This window comes from Onychostoma macrolepis, chromosome 13 (assembly GCF_012432095.1).
Source record: "Onychostoma macrolepis isolate SWU-2019 chromosome 13, ASM1243209v1, whole genome shotgun sequence".
In the NCBI taxonomy this organism is placed as follows: Eukaryota; Metazoa; Chordata; class Actinopteri; order Cypriniformes; family Cyprinidae; genus Onychostoma; species Onychostoma macrolepis.
In genome coordinates, this window is record NC_081167.1 from 15,617,148 (window position 1) to 15,639,642 (window position 22,495).

The following is a 22,495-nucleotide window of genomic DNA, read 5'->3' on the forward strand; positions in this document are numbered from 1 at the left end:
AGCAGAGCATCGCTATGAATCAGTCCCTTCCTCCCTCCTCTCCTCTCCGCTCATGTGAAGCTGCCTGGCGCAGGAGGATGCTGCTAGGCGCCTTTCACCGCACAAAACCAATGCCCCTATGCTGGGAAACAGGGAGCCAAGGCGTGGACGATGAAAAAGAAAAGTAAACGGCTTCAAGGAAGGATGTAGAGGCAGCTTCTGTAAATATGTAATCGCGCGCAGGGGTAGCGAGTCGAGGACGGCAGTGGTGTGAATTCGCAGCTTGCAGCATGACATATCTGTAGCGACCATTATTGCAAAAATATGGGCTCTCAAGTTGTGCAAACGCTACGCCAAGGAGTCTGGGCTTCACTGACCGGAGGATGGTATCATGATCCAGAGCAGAATAAATTCAACAATTCATGTCACCTGTATTTATGGATGTTTTTGCTCATGCTTCCATTATCTCTTCATTTGGTGAGTGATACGATGCCGCAGGCCGCCGATTATATGGGTTCTGCAATTAGAAAGCATTCAGTGCGTTATTGCTGCAGAAACCTTACACGGAATATTTCTCTGAAGAAATAAAATTGATTAACGCGTTAAATGTATTGTATTTTATATCAGTTTTGGTGTTTGTTTGGTGCTAGCACTGTCGCATTTTTCTTCTGCATAGCCTCCTGTACAGTACAGGTGATGAACGTCTCAAAGCATTGTTTTGCATTTACAGTATACAAAAGTGTGCACAGGATATATTACGTGTGTTTGTCAGTGGTAAAGAAATGACAACAAATAAATTATTAATATTGTCATTGAGATAATAATACAAACCCAAAAATCTACTTTACTATTTTATAGTTGATCTAGCTATATCTAAAATAGCTCCAAAGATGTCATGGCTCTGATGGGTTTTCCCTCTCTTCCTTCCTCAGGCTCTTCCACCCACCACTACCACCCTCAGTATTTACTGCACCTCAGTGACAGTTTTCTTTATTGTCATTAAGATGGTAAATTATCGCCTCCATCTAATGTTCGATCAGGGCGACATTGTAGCCCAGAATAGTGTGCCTGACATCAGCAAAGGTGTAGACAAGAAAAGCAACGCATCTGATTCCTGTCTTCCATCTCTAAGGTAAGATCCAAAATCATTTGTGCCATTTACTGATTTCAATATTATTTTTGTCTTTGTTATTGTCTTATGCCTCCTGTCCTCAATGCATGTAAACTCCACTGCCGAAAGTACTTTGATATATGTGACCCTGGACCACAAAACCAGTCATAAGGGTTGATTTTTCGAAATTGAGATTTATACATCATCTGTTAGGATAGGTTTTGTTAGGATAGGACAATATTTGACCGAGATACAACTATGTGAAAATCTGGAATCTGAGGGTGCAAAAAAAAAAAAAAAAAAAAAAAATGGAAATCTGAGAAAATCGCCTTTAAAGCTGTACAAATGAAGTTCTTAGCAATGTATATTACTAATCTAACTAAGAAGTTTTTATATATTTATGGTAGGAAATTTACAAAATATCTTCAAGGAACATGGTCTTTACTTAATATCCTAATGATTTTTGGCATAAAACAAAAATTGATAATTTTGACCCATAAAATGTATTTTTAGTTATTGCTACAAATATACCCGTGCTACTTAAGACTGGTTTTGTGATCCAGGGTCACATGTTTGTCTCGTGACCAGGCTAAAGTCTGAACTGTTTTAATCTACAGGAAGAGCAGCACAGTTCCTGACAGTGTTGCCACATCAGTATTGACCAAAAACAGACCAAGTCCAGTAATACAAGTCACAGTGAAACAGACCGAAACAAACCCTGGACTGATTGGAGTGAGTAATACTTTCATGAATTTATGTACCATAATTATTTACATTTACTCTGCAAAATACGTATTTTTACAGAATGTCACAAATATGTTAATGGTAATTGGTATAACAGCAACACTTAACTGCTTTACACAAATCTTGCAGTGGATATTGTTATGTATACAATTTTTTTGTACACTTTAAATAATATATTTTTTTGTTAACCTGCTTTACAAAACTGTGAAGGAGTGTCCAAAATCTGAGGAGCTGAAGAATATAGAGGGTATGTACCAGCTTTAATTATAGCACTGGCCTGGTTTCACTGCAGTGCAAGAGATCCTCACAATTCTGGGAACATGCTGTGCAGATACATCACTGTAAGTTTCTGTCACATAGCCTTGCATATGAACTGAGGAATAACTTGACTACTTTCTATCTTGCCTCAGTTACATGTCACACTGAGTGTGACATCCTGCCAGGACCTCTCAAAAAGAGCTGTCAGACAGCTTTGTCAGAAAGCCCAAACACAGCTTCACACTTACATTGTGAGGGTCTCCGACTGCATCTAAAACACAGACATTTTTTTACAATATTTTATTGAATTTAATGAAGAAGTGTAAGTTGTTCATGTAATATATTATAAAAATATATTTTTTAAATCTAATATAATTGTATTAAATAAATTATACAGCAGTATATACTAAGGAAATTTGGCTAAAGGGATTCTATTCATTTTTCACCCAAAAAAGAAAATTCTGTCATCCTTTCTTTACCCTCATGTTGTTCCAAACCCATAAGACTTTGGTTAATCTTAAAAGCACAAATTAAAATAAATACATGAATAAACTGAAAGTCATTCATTGAAAGTCCTTGTCACCAAAACTTAGAAGATCCAAAAAGGTTATAAAGGCATCATAAAATGAATCCATATGAATCAAGCGGTTTTATATCTTGTGAAGTGATATGATCACTTTATATGTTGAACAGATTTAATTTAGGTTTTTGTTTACATCTAAATAGTGATCATAGAGATAGTGAACATGGAAGCTTGTGCATGCATCTTGTGTAATTTAATCTGACTCCTTCTTGGAAGTTTTGGTTACCTGGACCTTCAATGGAGTCAGAAATCTCTCAAGTTTTAGTAAATCTTCATTTGTGTTTCAAAGACTAACTTAAGTCTAATGGAACGACATGAGGGTGGGTCAGTGATGACAGAAATTTAATCTTTGGTTGAACTAAACATTTAAAGCAGTTTGTGACATCAACCAATGGGGTTCATCATCTGGTAGCTATTGAATTCAGTTCTTTCATAAACCATATGCCTATTTGACATTTTACACATGCTGTTTGTATACTGACTGGCTTTTACAGGTCAGAGTGATGAACGATCCAGGCCAGAGGCGGAGGAGCGACTCACCCCTGAGGATGTGTTCAGTCCCAACACTGACCAGTCTGCCCCCCTCCTGCAGGGAGAGCAGATTCCTTCAGCCCACAGGGACAAAGCTGAGGATAATGTAACACCTTCCCCTGTGAATGAAGGAGACAGTATAGAGGAGAAAGACAAACCCCCAACCGACCCCAACAACAATAATACCTCTCTAGAAATCACACGAGACGCCGATGATGGAGAAACACCCGAGGAGAATTATTGCTCGGATGAAATTGCCGTGGTGCTGGTTGACAACTCGAGTCCCTCGACCCACCTGGACGAGAGTGATACGGTGAAGATCATTATCACAATGAGCTGTGACCCACAGACAGCAGCCGAACTGGAGGAGTCCGTCAAACAGAGCATTTTAGAGTCAGCTCAGTCCCAGCAGGGAGAATCCGACTGTCCTGTCAAAATTCCTGTCATCACTTTTGATTCACCTCACGAAGTGGAGGAACCCTCCGCAGGTGATGAAAAAGAAGATACACTGCTTGCAGGAGACAGCTCAGTTCAGGAGAAATCCGAACATCAAGACAGTCTTCTTGCCAAAGAGCCAATCAGTTCTGACTCTGCTCAAGAATGCAAAGAAATAGAGAGCAATGAGCTTGAGATGCCCAACCTGAGCCCCCAAGTGACCAATAACAGCTCGTCAGGCATTGATGTAAACTCCCACACTGAAGAAAACGACCCACCTGAGCTTAAAGTGGATGCTGATGGATTCTTGCAGATCCCCTCAGTGTATATGAGGTGCACTCAGAGTGGAAGAACACATGCTAGGGGACTCAGTATTGACAGTGGACGAGATGCTGTCCTCATTAGCCACAGAGCTAAAGATAAGCTCGGTACAATGACCTCCTCTAAATCAGACCTAGAAGCCAAGGAGGGACAGATACCCAATGAGTCCAACTTTGTTGAGTTTGTGTCTTTGCTGGAATCAATCAATAGCACCAGATTTGGTGGAGGAAATGAGGCTGAGAAGGAGAATGAAAAGAGAAATGGTGAGTGCTGATTTATGACACTGGATTTAATATCTTAACTCAAACTAATGGTCCAACTCCTTTCAGAGCAAAGTATGATGGCAGAGAAGAACTCAGATGTGTCGGAATCCACAGGACAACAACAGGAGCGTCCAAATCCCCCAAACAGTCTGGCTACAGACACAATGAAAACCATTCCAGAAACTCTCATTCCTATTGTTTCTCCAGAGAGGTGGGTATTGTGCCATCTGGCACACTGTAAATTGCTGTGGATAGCATCTGTTAAATGACTGCTGCTATTTACTTTCTTTTTAAACCTGAACATAAACATGATATTTGCATATATAGAGAACATATGAATTTTTTAAATATATATGGCAATAGTATTAAAGTATAATATTATGTACATACTGTACACAGTACTCTTCAAATGTTTTAGTCAGTAGAGCTTTTTAATTTTATTAATAATTAATACACTTTAATTTTAGCAAGGACAGACACATGGTGATTTAAAAAAAACGTCCCTTTAGGAGCTCTTCGTTAAAGTGATAAAAAGTGATGGTAAAGACAAGTAATGGCTGCTGAAAATCCTTTGCCATCACAGGAATATATATTCGGAAAATATATTCAAATAGAAAACACTTCTTTTAAATGTTAGTAATGTTTCACAATATTGCTGTTTTTACTGTATTTTTGTTCAAATGAATGCAGCCTTGGTGAGCATTAGAGACTTTTAAACAAAAATAATATATAACATATATTACCCCAAACTTTTGAATGGTAGTGTGTGTACCTCATATGAAAAACAACAGTTATTAATACAAATTCACTTCACTTTAGGGTTAATATTCTCTTTATCCTCACAGTCCACAGACAGATAAGGAGAGGGACCCTGATTATGATTCTCTGCCCTCACAAACATCCCAGTCAGAGAGCTCTATGCTTCAGGTCATCTGTAGACCGGAGGCTACATCCAAAGAGGAGGCTTACACTTTTCACACTGTTCACAGTGAGTACAGTGACAGACAACTATGACAGAAACAATTGTAGTCTGTTATGTGCAGTGTCATATCTCTCTGGTGTTTGTGCACGTAGAGCTGGGCTTTTAACATGTATAATATCTACAGGAGAGAGACCTCGGAAACTGTACAATGAAAGAGCTCTAAACTTACCCCTTGGTGCCGAGCTTATCACGGGCAACATATGGTACAGTATCCTATTCTACTTCTCTTTTACAATCACATCAATTCATATTAAGTCAAATGTTTGTTGTAATGTTACCATCTCTCCATTAGTGATCTCCTCTCCACATCCTCTAACTCCGAGTGTCAGGACGGGTTAGTGGGAGGTCCTTCTGAATGCCCCTTCCAGCGACGCATCCTTCCAACTCGCCGACTCCGGCCCAGGAGAACCCATCCGGAAATCTTCCAGGTGTAGAATCCCTTTATCCACATATTAAGCTGGCACTGATTCAACACAATAGACAAAACACAGAAAACATGATTTGGTTAAAATACTGTGGGCCAGTTTTGCATGACTCCTAGTTGAGGGTTCCAAGTTGTCTTTTATTTCATGAAGCAAATTAAAAATAACATGGCTTGGCAAACGATATGTTCAGATAATGTGTTCTTCTGGCATTCAAAATAAATTAATACAAGTGGAAAAAATCCTCTGCCTTCTACCACGTGCTCTCTGTTCTCTGCGGAGCCTCCTCTTAGCAACAATAATTGCAGCCGTTTCAAGCGCAAAATAGTTTAAGACATGCTTTTTTGAGCGTTAAATAATGGCGCAAATGCCAGTAATTTGACAAGCACAAACATTAGTAAAACGTGTTGTGTGATTCATTTGAATACTCTCCTCCCATAACTTTTTTGTCTGAAAGGGAAACTCCTAAAAATGCATATTCAATAAGGTCAGGCACAAAAATAACTGTGTCCACGCCTTTTCAGCGCTAATTCTTCACTGCGCATCTTTAGTAAAACCTGACAGTACAATTTTAACGCCAAAAGACGGTTTGCGCTGGCGCAAACTTCTAATAAAACTGGCCCATAATCTTAAAGGATAGATCAACCAAAAATAAAATTCAGCCAACATTTACCGAGGGTTTAAATATTTCTCATACACAGGAGGAGGACTCCTTAGATGAATCATCCGAGACATCAACCCAAGAGAAACCCTCCAGAAAGCTGTACTATAAACTAAAGGTTTTTCCTGGGAAATGGGTGAACATATTGTACGATCGCTTAACCTTGACGGCATTGTTAGACAGGTGAGTGTGACAATGAAAGTGTCCCTTTTTAGACACTGCATTGCTGTTCAATCAACATTAAGAACAAAAGCATGCGCTTTGATTTTGCAGGAACAAGGATATGACTGAAAACATGGTGGCTGTATTCTTAGCTTTCTTGGTGGCTTTTCTGGGGTTTGTGCTTCTAAATGAGGGCTGCTTCAAAGACATCTGGGTCTTTCAGTTCTGCCTGGTCATTGCTAGCTGTCAGTATTCCTTGCTGAAGGTACTGTGTTCCTCATTTTACAGCCTGTTTTTGCTGAAAATGAATCTGCTGCTAGGCTGCCTGCTAAAGCCTCTTATGTTTTATAGAGTGTTCAGCCAGATGCAGCTTCACCTACTCATGTGAGTTTTCTAGATAAGCATTCAAGAAAATTTCATATAGTTATGTTTAACAGGATGAAGAAAGCTGATACAGTGTTTTTTTTTTTTTTTTTACAGGGCCATAATCAAATTGTCATCTACAGCCGTGCTGCATATTTCTGTATGTTCTGTGGCCTTATTTGGATTTTGGAGATATTGTTGAGAACACCAGACCTCCCTGTGTCCACCGTCTATGGCATCACAATAGTAACATCAGACGCCCTTCAGTACCTGCAAGACATTTTAGTCGGTATGTGTTTTTGTGCATGTTGGAAAAATTACAGATTGAGTCAAACGTGACTGATAGACATTTGACTTGATGTTGATCTGATCTTTTCAGGGTTTACATACTGCTTTCCAGTAACATTCCTTCTTGGCCTCTTTCCGCAAATCAACACTTTTGTTATATACTTTTTAGAACAAATTGACATGCACTTTTTTGGAGGTACAGGTACGTATCCATGCTAAACCATTTTTGACAATTTCTTGACAAACATGGATAATTAAAAATAATTACAAGTTGGAGGATACTATTGTTTCTGATTTCTGCTTAGCTGCAACTGGGCTCCCATCTGCTGTGTACTGCATAGTAAGGAGTCTTATAGCGCTATCTTTACTCTACGGATTCTGTCTTGGCGCTTTGAAGGTAAGATCTGTTGGAATTATGTATTTTAAATGACAACGTGCATTTAATCTGCTGGAATGAGTAAGTACACTTCAAAAATGAGTAGATCTTCAGTATGAATAATTTATTTTTTAATGCAATACAAGCTATATTGTAAGTTTGTAATGGTAATGGAATCTTCTGTGTAGGAGCCTTGGGATGAACAGCATATTCCAGCACTTTTCTCTGGTTTCTGTGCCCTGCTAGTGGTCCTGTCCTATCATCTTAGTCGACAAAGCAGTGATCCAACTGTCTTATGGTAAGAACACTATGCACTTTCCACTGATCATTTGGTTAGGAACATTTTGAACTGCTGCCATAGCTTGAAGCCCTCAAAACATGCCAGTACTCAGTTTGTAAGCACATATTTGTTTGTTTCTTTTATCTCAGCTCATTGATTAAGTCCAAGCTGATGCCTTCACTTGGACATGTTGAGGAAGAGGAGGAGGAAATATCTGCTGAGAGCACAGACCCTCTTCCAGAGAAACTCAGATGCTCAGTGGTAGGTATCTTTTGATTTTTATTTCACCTGAGCATTGACAAGAATAATCAGATGTACACTACTATTCAAAAGTTTGGAGTCAAGATTTTTTCATGTTTTTAAAAGAAGCCTCTTATGTCTCCCATGTGTTTGATTTAAAAAGTAATATTGTGAAATAGTATTACAATTTAAAATAAGTGTTTTCTATTTGAATATGCCTTAAAATGTAATTTATTCCTGTGAAGGCAAAGCTGAATTACTCCAGTGTCGCATGATCCTTCAGAAATCATACTAATATGCTGTTTTGATTATAAATGTTGAAAACAGTTGTGCTGCTTAATATTTTTGTGGAAAGTCCAAAAGGACAGTATTTATTTGAAATAGAAATCTTTAGTAAAATTATAAATGTCTTTACTGTTTTTGAACAATTTAATGGCTCTTTGCTGAATTAAAGTATTAGTTTCTTTTGAATGGAGTTATAATATTTGCATCTAAGGAATCTTGTATTAATTATAATTAATGGCTTATATTTTATGTTGCAGAAAGAGATTTTACTGTCAGATCTGGTTGTCTGTATTCTCGCCTCCGTTTTGACCTTTGCAATAACAGCCAGCACGGTTTTCCTTTCTTTACGGGTAAGTTTCTCTTCCTTTTACATTTCCTATACATAATGAGACAATGCCTACATATTCAATAAAGCTTGCAGTATACATATCAACTAACAATTTTTTTCATCACATGCAGCCATTTGTGTCCATAGTGCTGTATGCATTAGCAGCCACTGTGGGCTTTGTCACCCACTATCTCATCCCTCAGTTACGGAAACACCATCCCTGGCTGTGGATCTCTCATCCTGTGCTGAAGAGCAAGGAGTACTCACAGTTTGAACCCAGAGGTCAGTCCCCTGCACTTCTGTGATGTGTCTGCTGTAATACATTGTGTTATTAATATGAATTCATTTTAGTATTCTATGTTTTCAGAGGATGCTCACTTGATGTGGTTCGAGCATCTCTATGTGGGGCTGTTGACTTTTGAGAAGTATATCGTCTACCCAGCCATTGTCCTCAGTGCACTTACCAACGATGGCTTCGCCCTCAGCCATCGAAAGAAATTAGGAATACAGTAAGTATCCTTCTCCTTATTCTTGTTGACAATTTAACAAAGATTTTGAACATTTTTTAAATGTTTTACTCTTCAGTCAATCCCATAATTTATATTAAATGACCCTAACTGTATATTGGCATTAGTATTACATAATGCTAATGTGTTTATACAGTTAAGGGTCTCATTCAGAAATCAGTCTAAAATGCTGATTTGGTGTTCAAGAAACATTTATTATTATCTGTGTTAAAAACAGTTGTGCTGCTTAAAACTTTTATGGAAACCAATAGTAGTGTTTTATTTGAAATATAAATCTTTTGATCAATGTAATGCATCCCCGCAATTTCTTTTTTGATCAAAAATCTTTTACATGGTTGCAAAAGATTTCTATTTCAAATGTTTTTTTTTTTTTGAAAACTCTGAAAAAATTTTTTAACAGTATTATATATATATATATATATATATATATATACACATTTCTTTGTAACTTTCTATTTGTCAAAAGGATAATGTTTAATTGTCAAATGTATAATTGTTTGCTAAATAAAATAATTAAGCAGCTCAACTGATTGATAATAACTAATCTAAACTACACTGAAAAAAATAAATAAATAAATTAGGACCACATCAGAATATTAGAATGATTTTTGAAAGATGACTATGATTATGAATACTAGAGTAATGGCTGCTGAAGATTCATATAATTTATTTCAAAATAAATTAAAACAGAAAACAGTTATTTTAAATTGCTATATTATTTCACAGTATTACTGTTTTTACTGTAGTTTTTAAATAAATAAATGCTGCCTTGGTGAGCAGAATTGGTACCCAATAAGAACCTAATAACACATGTTACTGAGCATTGTGGTGGTGTTAGCAGAAGTCAGAGTCACCCTGATTGGTTTTTGCTGTGCTTGGCTGTATGCTGCCTCTGCACCTGAGTGGCTCAGGTGTCTGTGTCTCGCTCCAGCTGTGATGTCTTGTTGATGACAGTTGCTGGGATGAAGCTTCTTCGTGCCTCCTTCTGCAATCCCAGCTACCAGTTCCTCACGCTCATCTTCACCATCATCTTCTTTGAGTTTGACTGCAGCAGTGCCTCTGAGACATTCCTGCTCAACTTCTTCCTCATGTCCATCGTCTTCAACAAGGTCAGTGCTATGAGTTGGATGGACATTAGTGCAATGAAACACTCATCATTAACAATGCCCTACACATTTTTGTTGATTTAGCATTCATTTAGATACATTTAGTAAAATAAGTAATATAATAAGAAAATACAATAATACAAAAAATAATACAATTAAAGTCTGTAACTTTTTTTTTATCTAACTTGGAAAAAAAAAGAAGAAAAAAGTCTATTGTGCCAGACTATTGTCTAAAATAGCTCACAGCAGACAGTGCATTTAGTAACTAGTCCCAAAATAACTGCCTTTGTTGTCTTGTGAATTCTTACAACAGCTCTTTGTTTTGTCAACAGCTTTGGGATCTTCTCCACAAGCTACACTTCATTCTGGTGTATATCGCCCCCTGGCAGATAGCATGGGGTAGTGCATTTCATGCATTTGCACAACCCTTCGCTGTACCTCATATCCTTACAATCTGTCCAGTTTGCGTGTTTATATTGGTAGTACATTCCAAGTACTATGTTCACTCCTAATTTTAATCTGTTAAAGTAAAGGTGTTATAAACCAGAAGTTTTCAAACTTTTTTAAGTCACAGAAATATAATAATAATATAATATATACAGTACACTGGTTTCCAGCCAGTGTTTTGAAAGCAGAATGAAAATAATGTAATATTCAAAATGTAAAATTCAGTTAAATGAAATTTTTATTCATTTATTTATCAACAGAATGACATAATTTGTGATTCATTTCATGATTTCCAGCTATTGTTTAGAAAGCAGAATGAAAATAATTTAATATTCAAAATGTAAAATTCAGTTAAATGTAATTCCCTTTATTTATATATTTAGTTTCATATTTTAAATTTTTACTTTTTTTTTTTTTTTTCAAAGTCAGGTGTGTTTTCTCAGAATACTTCTTAAAGAGTGTCAGGTAGTTGGGAAAGAAATAGCTGACAGCGCCTTTAAAGGACTGTGGCAGTATGTTAAAACTTAAAGGCATCAAAAAAAAAAAAAGTGTAAAATATTATCTAGAAAATATTTAATAATATTTGTTACATTGGCATTTCATCTTTTTTGTCAACATACAGTAATTACATAATTTGTCATTAATCTCATGATTTCCAGGCAGTGTTTACAAAGCAGAGTGAAATGATATTATTGTAAACAAAATTTAAATGTAATTTTCTTCTCTGAGTCAGGTGTGTATTCTCATGATACCTATTAAGAGTGTCAAGAAAGAAATTGATTACAGCACCTTTAAGGACAGTCATCATACCTCCAAATGTAGCACACATATTTAGTTTTTTCCTTGACGGAGCAGCTCAGACTCTGCCATGCTGCTGCTGCAGACGTTCATCACGACGCTCTTCTACACACCACTCAGCCCGTTTCTCGGGAGCGCCATTTTTATCACCTCTTATCCACGGCCTGTAAAATTCTGGGAGAGGAACTACAAGTAAGCTGCCTCTTATTTTCACATGTACATGAAATATGCATTCAACCTCAAGAGTGACGTAATGCACTGTCAGCCAGCTGCACACTTGACTGCAGGTTTCTGTCTTCTATGGCACTCGGAAGAATAAGAGCATATTTCACTGTTTTGAGACAGGGTCCAGCTGTTGAGGCTGGACATGTTTGGCATGTACTTGCCTTGTTTCCTCTAGGACAAAGTTCCTTCATGGTTGATGGGCTTTATCTGAAGTCCAACAGTCTGTAGCAGCAGAGAGAAAACCACACTATGTTGAATTATTGATGTAGTTTCCAACCACAAATGTGATGACACAGAATGTTTCTGTTGTTGATATTAAACTTGAATGGTGGTACAGGCACAGGCATCAGATTAAATGGGGTGTTTGACATGACTGAATATTTCACTTCATGAACTTTTCATTTGGTTTTTCAGCACCAAACGAATCGACAATTCCAACAGCCGACTGGTGTCTCAGGTTGACAAAGAGACTGGTAAATACTGTCTTTATCTATACACGTCTTATAACACACACACACACACACACACACACACACACACACACACACACACACACTATAAACAGTTTACTGAAAAATGTATCAAATATTTATGTTTTCAGATCTGTGTTAAAGATCTGTATTTTCATCCCAAAAAGACAATTGTGTCATTTTCTCTCCCTCATGTTGTTCTAAACTTGTATGACTGTTTTAAGTGAGTAAGGACTGGTGGTGTCAAGCTCCAAAAGCATCGTAAAAGTGGTCTACGTGACTTTGCGCTATATTCCAAGTTTTCTAAGCAATTTAGTAACTTTTTGACTCCTTGAACAGTTTTCAAAGATGCCACTATCTAAGCTGATATGTGCCTCTAGTACTTCTGTTGTAACAAAAATAAATAATAAATATGTCAGTTCAATGTTGTGCGTCTTTTAGAATTTTTTAAGATTTTAATTAAGACTTAAGATAATTAATACTTAATAATTAAGACCTATTCAGCCATCTGATTGAGAACCACTTTTTTAAATTTATTTTATATGCAGCATTTTAAGCTGCATGTTAAAATTGTATTATAGCTTTTGTGTTTTTTCCCAGTTACATGCTTATATGCAATTACTGAGAACATTAACAAAAATACTGTTTTCAGGGAAGTTTTAAACTTCGTCACTTTAAAGTACTTTGGCTTTTAACTTTTTTATATTACTTTTATTTATATTTTATTTACATGTATTTATGTATGTATATATTACAGTATGTTTCACACTCTAAAGTACTTTGGCTTTTAATACAAAATTTTATATATGTTTTAGTTTTATTTTTACTCACTTTTATTTATATTATATATATTATTTACAGTATATTTCACATTTATTTATTTTTTATTTATGTTCTTAACTGGTTAAATACACTTCCTATAAGTAATGTTGAATTGTTAATATTATAAGCTTAATATGATAATATGATGTTTGAGAGTTTTGCCTTTTTTTTTTGGAGTTTGACAGACCTTTCACTTTCAATATATGAAAAAGAATGGCCAAAATATTCTTCCATGTTTCATGGAGAGAAAGTCATACAGAGTAAAATATGATCATGTTTTTATTTTGGGGTGAACTATCCTTTTAGGATTTGATTTTTGATGATGCATGAAGGTTCAGTTTCGTTGTAAACACTGTTCAAACTTTTTCAGTATGTCAGATGTTGTTTTAGGATGCCATGTCTCTACTATTACCGAAGACACAACAGTGTCCTCATACATTTTTAAATAAAAATGTTCAGTCATTATGCGCTCACCATGTAGGCTGTGATGACAACAATCTCAACTCAATCTTCTACGAGTACCTGACACGCTCCTTGCAGCATTCTTTATGTGGAGACCTGATGTTAGGCCGCTGGGGGAATTACTGTGCTGGAGATTGCTTCATCCTGGCTTCTGACTACCTTAATGCACTTGTTCACCTCATCGAAGTTGGCAACGGTCTGGTCACCTTCCAGCTGCGAGGCCTGGAGTTCAGGGGTAAATGGTTTTAACATTATATTGTCACACTGAGGTCAGTGTTCCCTCTCGTCACAGTGAATTTCTCATTTCCTCAGGTACTTACTGTCAGCAGCGGGAGGTGGAGGCCATCACAGAGGGTGTAGAAGAGGATGATTCTTGCTGCTGCTGTGAGCCGGGTCATTTGCCCCATGTACTGTCCTGCAATGCTGCTTTCAACCTCCGTTGGCTGGCCTGGGAGGTGACCACCACTAAGTATCTGCTGGAGGGCTACAGCATCAGCGAAAACAACGCTGCAACCATGCTGCAAGTTTATGACTTGCGCAAGCTACTCGTTACTTACTACCTTAAGGTACCACTAACACTGTTGTGAGACTTCTTTATTTTAGAAGAGGTGTAATAGTTGTGTATAACAATGTATAACAGTTGTAATAGTTCAGTATATTTATGTTATATACAACTAGGAATAAGAATTGCTACATTCAAATTACTCTTAACAACAGTTTAATAAACAGTTCTTTTATTAGCTGTTAAGAATTATGATTTGGGGTGCAATTTCATAGCCAAATGAGATAAAAAAAATGTATCGTTTTTGTAAACAGACTTTTTAAAGACATACAGTAAATGCAATCCAATCATTTATTTATTTTTTACATCTTATTTTTAACATTAGGCATCATAAACGTACTGACTTTGTAAAAGGTTACAGAAAAAAAAAATGGGCATCATACATTAAACGACTGAGGGTCTGTGACTTTGCAGTTTTCTGTGAAATCTGTCAACTCAAATCTGCAGACTGGTTCTGACTTTAAGCAACTAGCATCAACTCCCTCAGACTGTAAACCAGGGCAAAAATCTGTCCTGTAGTAGCGTATTCCTGCCTTAAAGGGACAGTTCACCTAAAAATGAAAATTCTGTCATTAATTACTCACCCTCACGCCGTTCCAAACCCGTAAGACCTTCGTTCATCTTTGTAACACGAATTAAGATATTTTTGATGAAATCTGAGAGCTTTCTACTAGTTTCTGAATGCAACTACCACGTTCAAGGCCCAGAAAGGTAGTAAGGACATCATTAAAATATGAGACATCACTGGTTGGTGACATGGACAACACTCACATCTCTGGATTTTTTATCATTTCTATCTTCAGAGTATCATCTACTACCTGGTGATCAACCCCAAGCTGCAGATATGGGTTAAAGACCAGTCCATGCAGGAAGCCCTGCAGCCATACACCAAATGGCATCACATCGAGAAGGACCCGGCTGTGTTCAGCATGAAGATTGATGAGGACTATGTCCACTGTCTACAGGGGGTCACCAGAGCCAGCTACTGTAACGTCTACCTGGAGTGGATCCAATACTGTGCCAACAAACTAGAGGAGGTGAGGAGACACAAATGCCATTTCTTAGAGTGATACAAAGTAGAGCTGATACAAGGTAGTCTTGAAGGACACAATAAAAAACAGCATCTGACTGATTTCCAAATGGTGCAAAACTTGGGAATTACCTTTGGTAGGACAGTTGAGCTCTAGCATTTCCTCAATAAAGTGATCTAAACTTGAATATTAAATCTAAAGTTTAGTTTTTTTGTCCTCAGCCAGTGGACAGCGATGAAGATTCTCCATTGGTTACTCTGTGTTTCGCACTATCTGTACTTGGACGGAGATCTCTCAGCACAGCAGCACATAACAGATCCAACAGGTACACTTCTCAGCATTAGTGCTGTGCACCTCAACAGATAAATCATATTACGACTGTTCAATAAAGAATAATTCTTAGTTTGATGGATGTCAGTCAAAATCAAGAATACCAAATAGTATTTTTACCGCCATAATAGATTGCACATTTCAATGGTTTCCTCTACAGTCTGGAGTCATTCCTCTATGGCTTCAACACGCTGTTCAAAGGTGACTTCCGTATTGCTGCTAAGGATGAATGGGTTTTTTCTGACATGGACCTGCTACAGACGGTGGTGGCCCCAGCCGTGAGAATGAGTCTGAAACTTCACCAAGTGAGATGATTTTACAATGTTTGGATTTTGCATAACATTACTGACTGTTCACACTTACCTTTGGTATAACCTCAATAATTTTACTTATACAGGACCACTTCACAAGCCTGGAGGAAACGGAGGAGCCTGCCGTGCTGTACGAGGCCATAAGCAACTACAGAACCAGTCTAGTAATATGTCACGAGAGTGACCCCGCCTGGAGAAGAGCGGTACTGTCCAGTCGAGAAACACTGCTCACGCTCCGGCACATGGTCGATGAAGGCGCAGATGAGTACAAGATCATCATGCTCTACAAACGACATCTCAGCTTCAAAGTTATAAAGGCAAGAGAGCAAAACTATACTTTAGAATATAATAGAAATTATCCTGAAAAAATACTGTTCAAACTATTTGTCACTATTTGTTTAATTTTATTCAATTTTTGCATTTTGTATAGTTTTTCATTTCCATTCCAAGTTTAGTTTTAAATCATTCATTTATAAAATAAATAATAAAAACTGCTTTTTCACTTTTTTTTTATTTTAGTTTTTAGAGATTAATGAAATCAGATAATCCAATATTGATTGATTATTTATAGTTCATTAGTTGTATTTTAGGTAGTGTAGTGCACATTTATAGATGTATTTTATTTGTAAAATGTTATAATAGATAACTAATATTAAATACTAATATATACAGTCAAACCCTAAATTTATTCAGACACCTTCAACATTTCTCACATTAATCACAGTTTATTTGCTATAGTTTAGAAAATTGTAATAAAATATGACAAGAACTCAGAGTTAAAACTGTGTCAGAACAAATTCATCTTGATAATGTCAGATAACTTTGATAGAAAAGTATGTAATGAATTAGGTTGAATAGCTGTCAGCTGTTCAATTTAAGTACACAATTAGATGATACAAATTTAGGTCAACCAATTACCAAGCAATGCTTAATTTGTTCAATCTGTGGTGTAAAAAGGTTCATTAGCAATTAAAGAAAAATACTTGAGCAAAACATGGTCAGGTCAAAGTGTCTGAATAATTTTTGGTCCCAAGTTTTTATCAATTTTACTAGTAGTCCACTGTATGAAGAATTTTAGGGTATAATGTGTCACAGTTTACTTTATTTTGCTATCCTCACTTACATACATGAACTATAGTGTCCTGCACCAACTAGTATAAAAATATCAAAAATTATATCTGATGTATGAATAATTTTTGAGTTGACATATATATATATATATATTGATGAAATAGAATATGCACTATAAACCAACTGATCTAAAGCCTAACAATGAAATAAATGGTTTTATCATTTTGTCATTATTCATTATTTGCTATTCACATATTAAGGCCTAATAGATTTGTATGTTTATTATGTCCTTACACTGATTGTTATTCTTTTTTTTTCTCCATTCAGATAAATAAAGAATGTGTGCGAGGGCTGTGGGCAGGTCAGCAGCAGGAGCTCATCTTTCTCCGGAACCGCAATCCTGAGCGTGGAAGCATCCAGAACTCAAAGCAGGCTCTGCGAAACATGATCAACTCCTCCTGCGACCAGCCTCTGGGTTACCCCATGTTTGTGTCCCCACTCACCACCTCGTATATGGGAACTCACAAGCAGATCAGAAACATATGGGGCGGCCCTCTCAGTTTGGAGAGCATTCGCACCTGGCTGCTCTCCAGGTGGTTTCGGTATGTATGAGGCATTAAGAAACAATTATCTCAAAAATCCAAGATGTAGATGAGTTTATTTCTTCATCGGAACATCTGCTGTTTGGACTCTCATTCTGACGGTACCCATTCACTGCAGAGGAGCAAGTGATGTAATGCTAAATTTCTCCAAATCTGTTCCGTTTAAAAACAAACTCATCCACATCTTAGATGGCCTGAGGGTGAGTACATTTTCAGCAAATTTTTCTTTCTATTCTGAAAAGGTCTTTTTCTAAACCTTCCTTGCACTTTCTAGGGTGAGGAAAGATAACCTTACCAGCTGTAACAGTGGCATGAACATGGAGGATGTGGACTGTGCTGGTTCCTCCTTAAGTCAGAATCATAACTCCGCCACATCCCAGAGCCTAAGCCTTTATCACGGCCGCCCTCGCAGCTCCCAGTCCAGACACCACGGAGGTCAGAACATACTATGCATCTGTACAGTTTGCAGTCCTAAAGCCTGTAAGAAATGTAACATATTTGTTAAAGTAATTTTTTTTCTCCACAGGTCACCGGGAGTATCGCAGCCGCTCAGTGCAACCTCACGGCCAGCGGCCCCCCGTCACCAGTCGATCGGGTCCCATCCTGGACAGCCAGCACGGCTTGGGCTCTGGAGGCCCTGGGCTAGTGCATCGCCTTTCCAACAGCCAGTTGTCCTTCAACACCTCCTCCATTGCCTCCGTCTTTTCCCAGGTGCCTCGTTTGTCCACAACAGGGCCTTTGGCTTCAGCCACAGGTCAGCATCGCTCCAGCCAGGTGTCTTCCTCCAGCTCCACACTGAGCCTGCTGTTTGGCAAGCGGAGCTTCTCCAGCGGCTTGGTTATCTCGGGCCTCTCTGCAGCTGAGGGGGGAAACACCAGCGATACGCAGTCCTCAAGCTCCGTCAACATCGTCCTGGGCCCGTCCTGTCGCTCGAGTCGAGCAACGCAGGTGAGATGATGTCTTTGAGGTGTTTTTACAATGATATACAAAACATTTTATTGTTAAACCATTTTCAAGAAACAAAAGCTTGCAAGAATGGACCGCTATTAGCCTCCAGATGGGATTTTGTCCATTTTCACCTGATGCTAATTGCCCATTCCAAGGTTTTTATGGTCAATCTAGACATTTAAAGCAGAGGCTAGTGAAACACTTCACTTCAAAATTATTTATAACTTAGAATAAAGAATCTATCTATCTATCTATCTATCTATCTATATATATATTCAATGATCTGTCAAATAATAGTAATTTGCAGTGCTTTTAAGGTTAGGTTGGGTTAGGTTAACTTTATTTGTCTCCTGTTCTCCCGTGAAATTTGGCTTGGACAAAGGGCGTGCTGCACAAAAAAGACATATAAAGACATATATATAAAAAAAATAAAATACTACTTATTAAAAACTACTTATTTAACTCTGAAAATGAAGTTTTTGGACTCTGGTGCCAGTGGTCGGTCAATTGAGAAAATGTACCAAACCATTAATATTGCATATCTGCCTTCCATCTGCATTTGCCATCTGCATTTTAAATAAAAAGGGAATTATTTAACATATTTGTAATGAACCGTAATGAGCTAGTCTCAGTTTCATATTTTTGTTTTGCTGGATTAACTTTTTATCTTATAGTTCTGTTCATAAGTTTGGGGTCAGTACATATAAAGCGCTTTGTGTGTACAGCAATACACAAAGCGCTATATAAATATATAAATCTGCTTTATAAATGCTTAATTCATTCATTCATATATTATATATATATATATATATATATAAAATATAAAATAATATATATATATATATATATATATATATATATATATATTATATATATACACACACACACACACACACACACACACACACACACACATATTTTCATACATACATATAGCAAAATGTGCATTTTATATATACATTTATAATGTTCCAAAAGATTTCCGAAGGATCATTGGACACTAAAGACTGGAGCAATGACTGCTAAAAATTCAGCTTTACCATCACAAATTACATTGTCAAATGTATTAAAATAGAAAAGAGTAGTAATATTATACAGTATTACTGGTTTTACTGTATTTTAATCAAATTAATAAGAGACACAAGAGACTTCTTTCAAACTTTTGAGTGGTAGATATAACTACATAAGTTCTGAAGTTAACTTCTCATCGTAAAGCAGCTGAGAAAAAGTTTTCTTTAGTAGGATGTCACATCTTTTATTTGAAAAATGTTTTTTTTTCCTTTTTGTTAATTTTGAACCCTGAATAAACCTAATCATCCTATATTTTTTCTTCCCTCTTCTTTCTCCTTTCAACCAGTTTTTCAGTTGATCATAATCATAAATGAGTGCCTTTTACAGATTTGTAAAAGTTGTTGCTGTAATTGTTAAAAATCCTTTCTTTTCAGCAGTGGACATCAGAGGCGTACGAGAGCATAGATGCCACCTCCACCATTGCCACGGGACCCAAGGTCCACAGCACAGACAAGAGCCAAGACGACTCCACATCAGCCTTCCATGAGGCTCCGGAGGAGAAGACCATATGAGACCACAACCACCAAATGCCTCAGCCCAGCATGATCAAGCACCTGAGCCCTCAAGTAATGTACATTACAAACGTCTTTTTGTAAAACTAAACATCTGCCATGTGTAGAAATGTAAGTATCCTATTAAAGGGAAAAGAACCGCTCTTCCGAGAGAAAAAAAAAGAAAAAAAGATGAACAGGCAAAAAATGTTTTATGAGAGTGGGCAAAAGCTTGTTACTGTCCATCTCTGAGATTAAATGGTGGAATCTGATGACTACAAGTATTTCCATTTGCACCTTGAGTGCATGCACTTCACGAACACCATCACTCACAGCGGTGATTGTTTTTATAGAGTGGCAAAATATGAAATGTTGCTCAAATAATGTAAGATCACGTGACTAAAGAAAGTGTCAGGTACGGTTACATAGTAGTTTTCTTGCACACTGCTGTTTTGAAACGTGTTGTGATCCAGATGTGTCATTGGTATATATTAACATAGAAGCCCTGCAAGGATTCTGAAGTGGTTACTGATGCATTAAAAGCAGTGACAAGAAAAATGTTATTTCTGCAAATCTTCTAAAAACAACAACTAAAAGTTGCCATGTTCACTCTTTGGCACACGGTGTGTATGCACTTTCTTCTGATATTTTACCATTAATAAGATGAATAATTGGCCAATAAAAAAAATTGTTGTAAATTGATCTTTACATACCTGAGTATGGCAAGCACAATCTTAAGATTTGAAGAGTGTGTACTATATTCATAAATTCCTCCACAAACTAAAATGAGGATGGAGGAGTTTCATCTGAAACTATAGTTGATAAAAGCAAAATGAGCATTTTTACTATGGGAAACATGGGGCTTCCATTATATTTATTATGTGACGGGAGTCTGTATGATGTGTTGTAATATAAATGATTTCACGGTAAGCCTAGCCCTTTAATATTATTTGCATATTATAATGCTCCCATAAATAGGGAGATCTCAAAAACCTAAAAATACACTCCCATTAACACAATTTGAATAAAAAAAGTTGAAAAATAATCTGAATTTTGTCCTCATTTCATTAAAAAAAAAATCTGTATAGAGTATCAGTCAAAAGATGCACCATCACATCTGACAAATGTTTTTCTCACGATCTATTTCGATTTAAAATTTTATGATTTGACAGTTAAAAACAATGTTTTGTAAACAAATATTATTTGTGCCCATGTATGAATTTCTTTGCAAAAGCAATATTTAATTGTAAGTATTATTTCTATTTCATTTTAATTGATGAGGAATTATCATCCTTTCATTTGTGTAATTTCATAGTTTCGACGATTTCACTAGTATTCAAAAATGTGAAAAACATTAATAATAAATGACTAGCTGTCTCCAAGCTTTTGACTGGCACTATATATGAATTTAATCACATTTTTTGCTTGTTTGTAAACACTTGTCTGAAACCTTTTTCTTTCTTTTTTTTTTTACTAATAACATACTTGAGCTATTTTATAAGACCTCTTGATTTGTGTCAGTCTGCTGTTAATGAGAGCAAAACTTTACCTAACGTGCTATTATAAAGTAGAGTTCACAAAACAGATATGATACCCATGACTTTTTGAGGAATTTGTGTCTGGAGAGTTTCTCTTCATAAATCTAAGATCTTTTTTTTTATTTTGGCACATGATAGGCAATCATTACAGAAAATATGAGAATGCCAGTACTTTCAATGCACTCTAGAGCTTATAATATTGTTGCCTGGGGAATAAAGACAAAAATAGTTAAACACATTGCAACCAGAAAAAATGAATTTAAGCAGAGTCTGATGTGAAGATCTTCCAAAAGGAACCATCAGAGCTCATGTGAACCCTCAGAAGGGAATGTGATACACATACACTAGTACAGTTCTCATGCATGTGAGCTTGAAAAGTCAATTACTTGACATGTCATTCCTGTGATATCTGCGTTAAACTGCCAAACAACTATTGCTACAATATCAGGAGATATTTTTCTTTTAAACTTCGCACAGACTGAGAAGTGAGTATAAAATAACTTTTCATGTTAGTGTCATACATTGTTCCACAAATGACAGTTATTTTGCTCTTCAGCTATTTAGTACAGTATGTTATTATGTGTTAGACAGACAGAAGCAGCACCATATTGTAAGTCACTTTATTTGATGTCTACAAATACATTTGTTCTCTGTTTTTAAAGTGTTCATGCAGGAGTACATGTGATCTGAAAGATGCCCATTCGCCTGGGCTAAATTGTTAATAAACCAGTACTGCCTTTCTTGAACGAAACTGCATCACTTTACAATAAACTAATTTCATTACTATAAGTAATTTCAGTCATTTCACCAAGTTTTGAGAGTTCAGCACAGAATACTGTATTTAAATATGATCACTTAATAAAGAAACCTCTAATATTTCCAATATGTGTCCATTTTTTAAAACTCTTCCGAGAGATTCAGTGTTTTTGTCTGCAGATTGCAGTACTTCTATATATACACTTGTACAGTATTGTGTTAACTAAACTATTTTGAATAGCAAAAGCATGCCAAATATAAAAGATCATTTTTCTTCTACGAGTTGTTATAATTTACAAAGGCATTATAGTTTGT

General features: G+C 36.5%; 1 protein-coding gene across 2 annotated transcripts; it reads left to right on the forward strand.

Moving 5' to 3' along the window:
- Window positions 1–12: 12 nt before the first annotated feature.
- On the forward strand, window positions 13–22,359 carry pcnx2 (pecanex 2). Of its 2 annotated transcripts, none has more exons than XM_058794998.1 (34): window positions 13–456; window positions 912–1,111; window positions 1,708–1,822; window positions 2,045–2,081; window positions 3,170–4,225; window positions 4,292–4,436; window positions 5,071–5,213; window positions 5,332–5,410; window positions 5,500–5,635; window positions 6,331–6,473; window positions 6,564–6,717; window positions 6,804–6,836; window positions 6,933–7,104; window positions 7,195–7,305; window positions 7,409–7,500; window positions 7,668–7,777; window positions 7,909–8,020; window positions 8,542–8,634; window positions 8,744–8,894; window positions 8,980–9,121; window positions 10,071–10,248; window positions 10,578–10,686; window positions 11,553–11,682; window positions 12,130–12,188; window positions 13,489–13,704; window positions 13,782–14,035; window positions 14,835–15,068; window positions 15,284–15,387; window positions 15,553–15,697; window positions 15,790–16,020; window positions 17,102–17,376; window positions 17,651–17,811; window positions 17,903–18,324; window positions 19,773–22,359. In XM_058794998.1, the coding sequence occupies exons 1-34, from the start codon at window positions 304–306 to the stop codon at window positions 19,905–19,907; spliced, it is 6,030 nt and encodes a 2,009-aa protein (XP_058650981.1). In that variant the 5' UTR covers window positions 13–303; the 3' UTR covers window positions 19,908–22,359. The 2 variants fall into 2 exon arrangements, with proteins under 2 accessions (XP_058650981.1, XP_058650980.1); XM_058794997.1 differs by having other exon boundaries at window positions 15–456; window positions 19,770–22,359.
- The last annotated feature ends 136 nt before the right edge of the window (window positions 22,360–22,495 follow it).

Excerpts from the sequence above, each read along its gene's own strand:
- pcnx2 (XM_058794997.1), top strand. The coding sequence starts at position 304 with ATGGGCTCTCAAGTTGTGCAAACGCTACGCCAAGGAGTCTGGGCTTCA. Across the intron at positions 5,214-5,331 it reads CACTTTTCACACTGTTCACA|GAGAGAGACCTCGGAAACTG; the intron begins GTGAGTACAGTG and ends TAATATCTACAG. Across the intron at positions 8,895-8,979 it reads CTCACAGTTTGAACCCAGAG|AGGATGCTCACTTGATGTGG; the intron begins GTCAGTCCCCTG and ends CTATGTTTTCAG.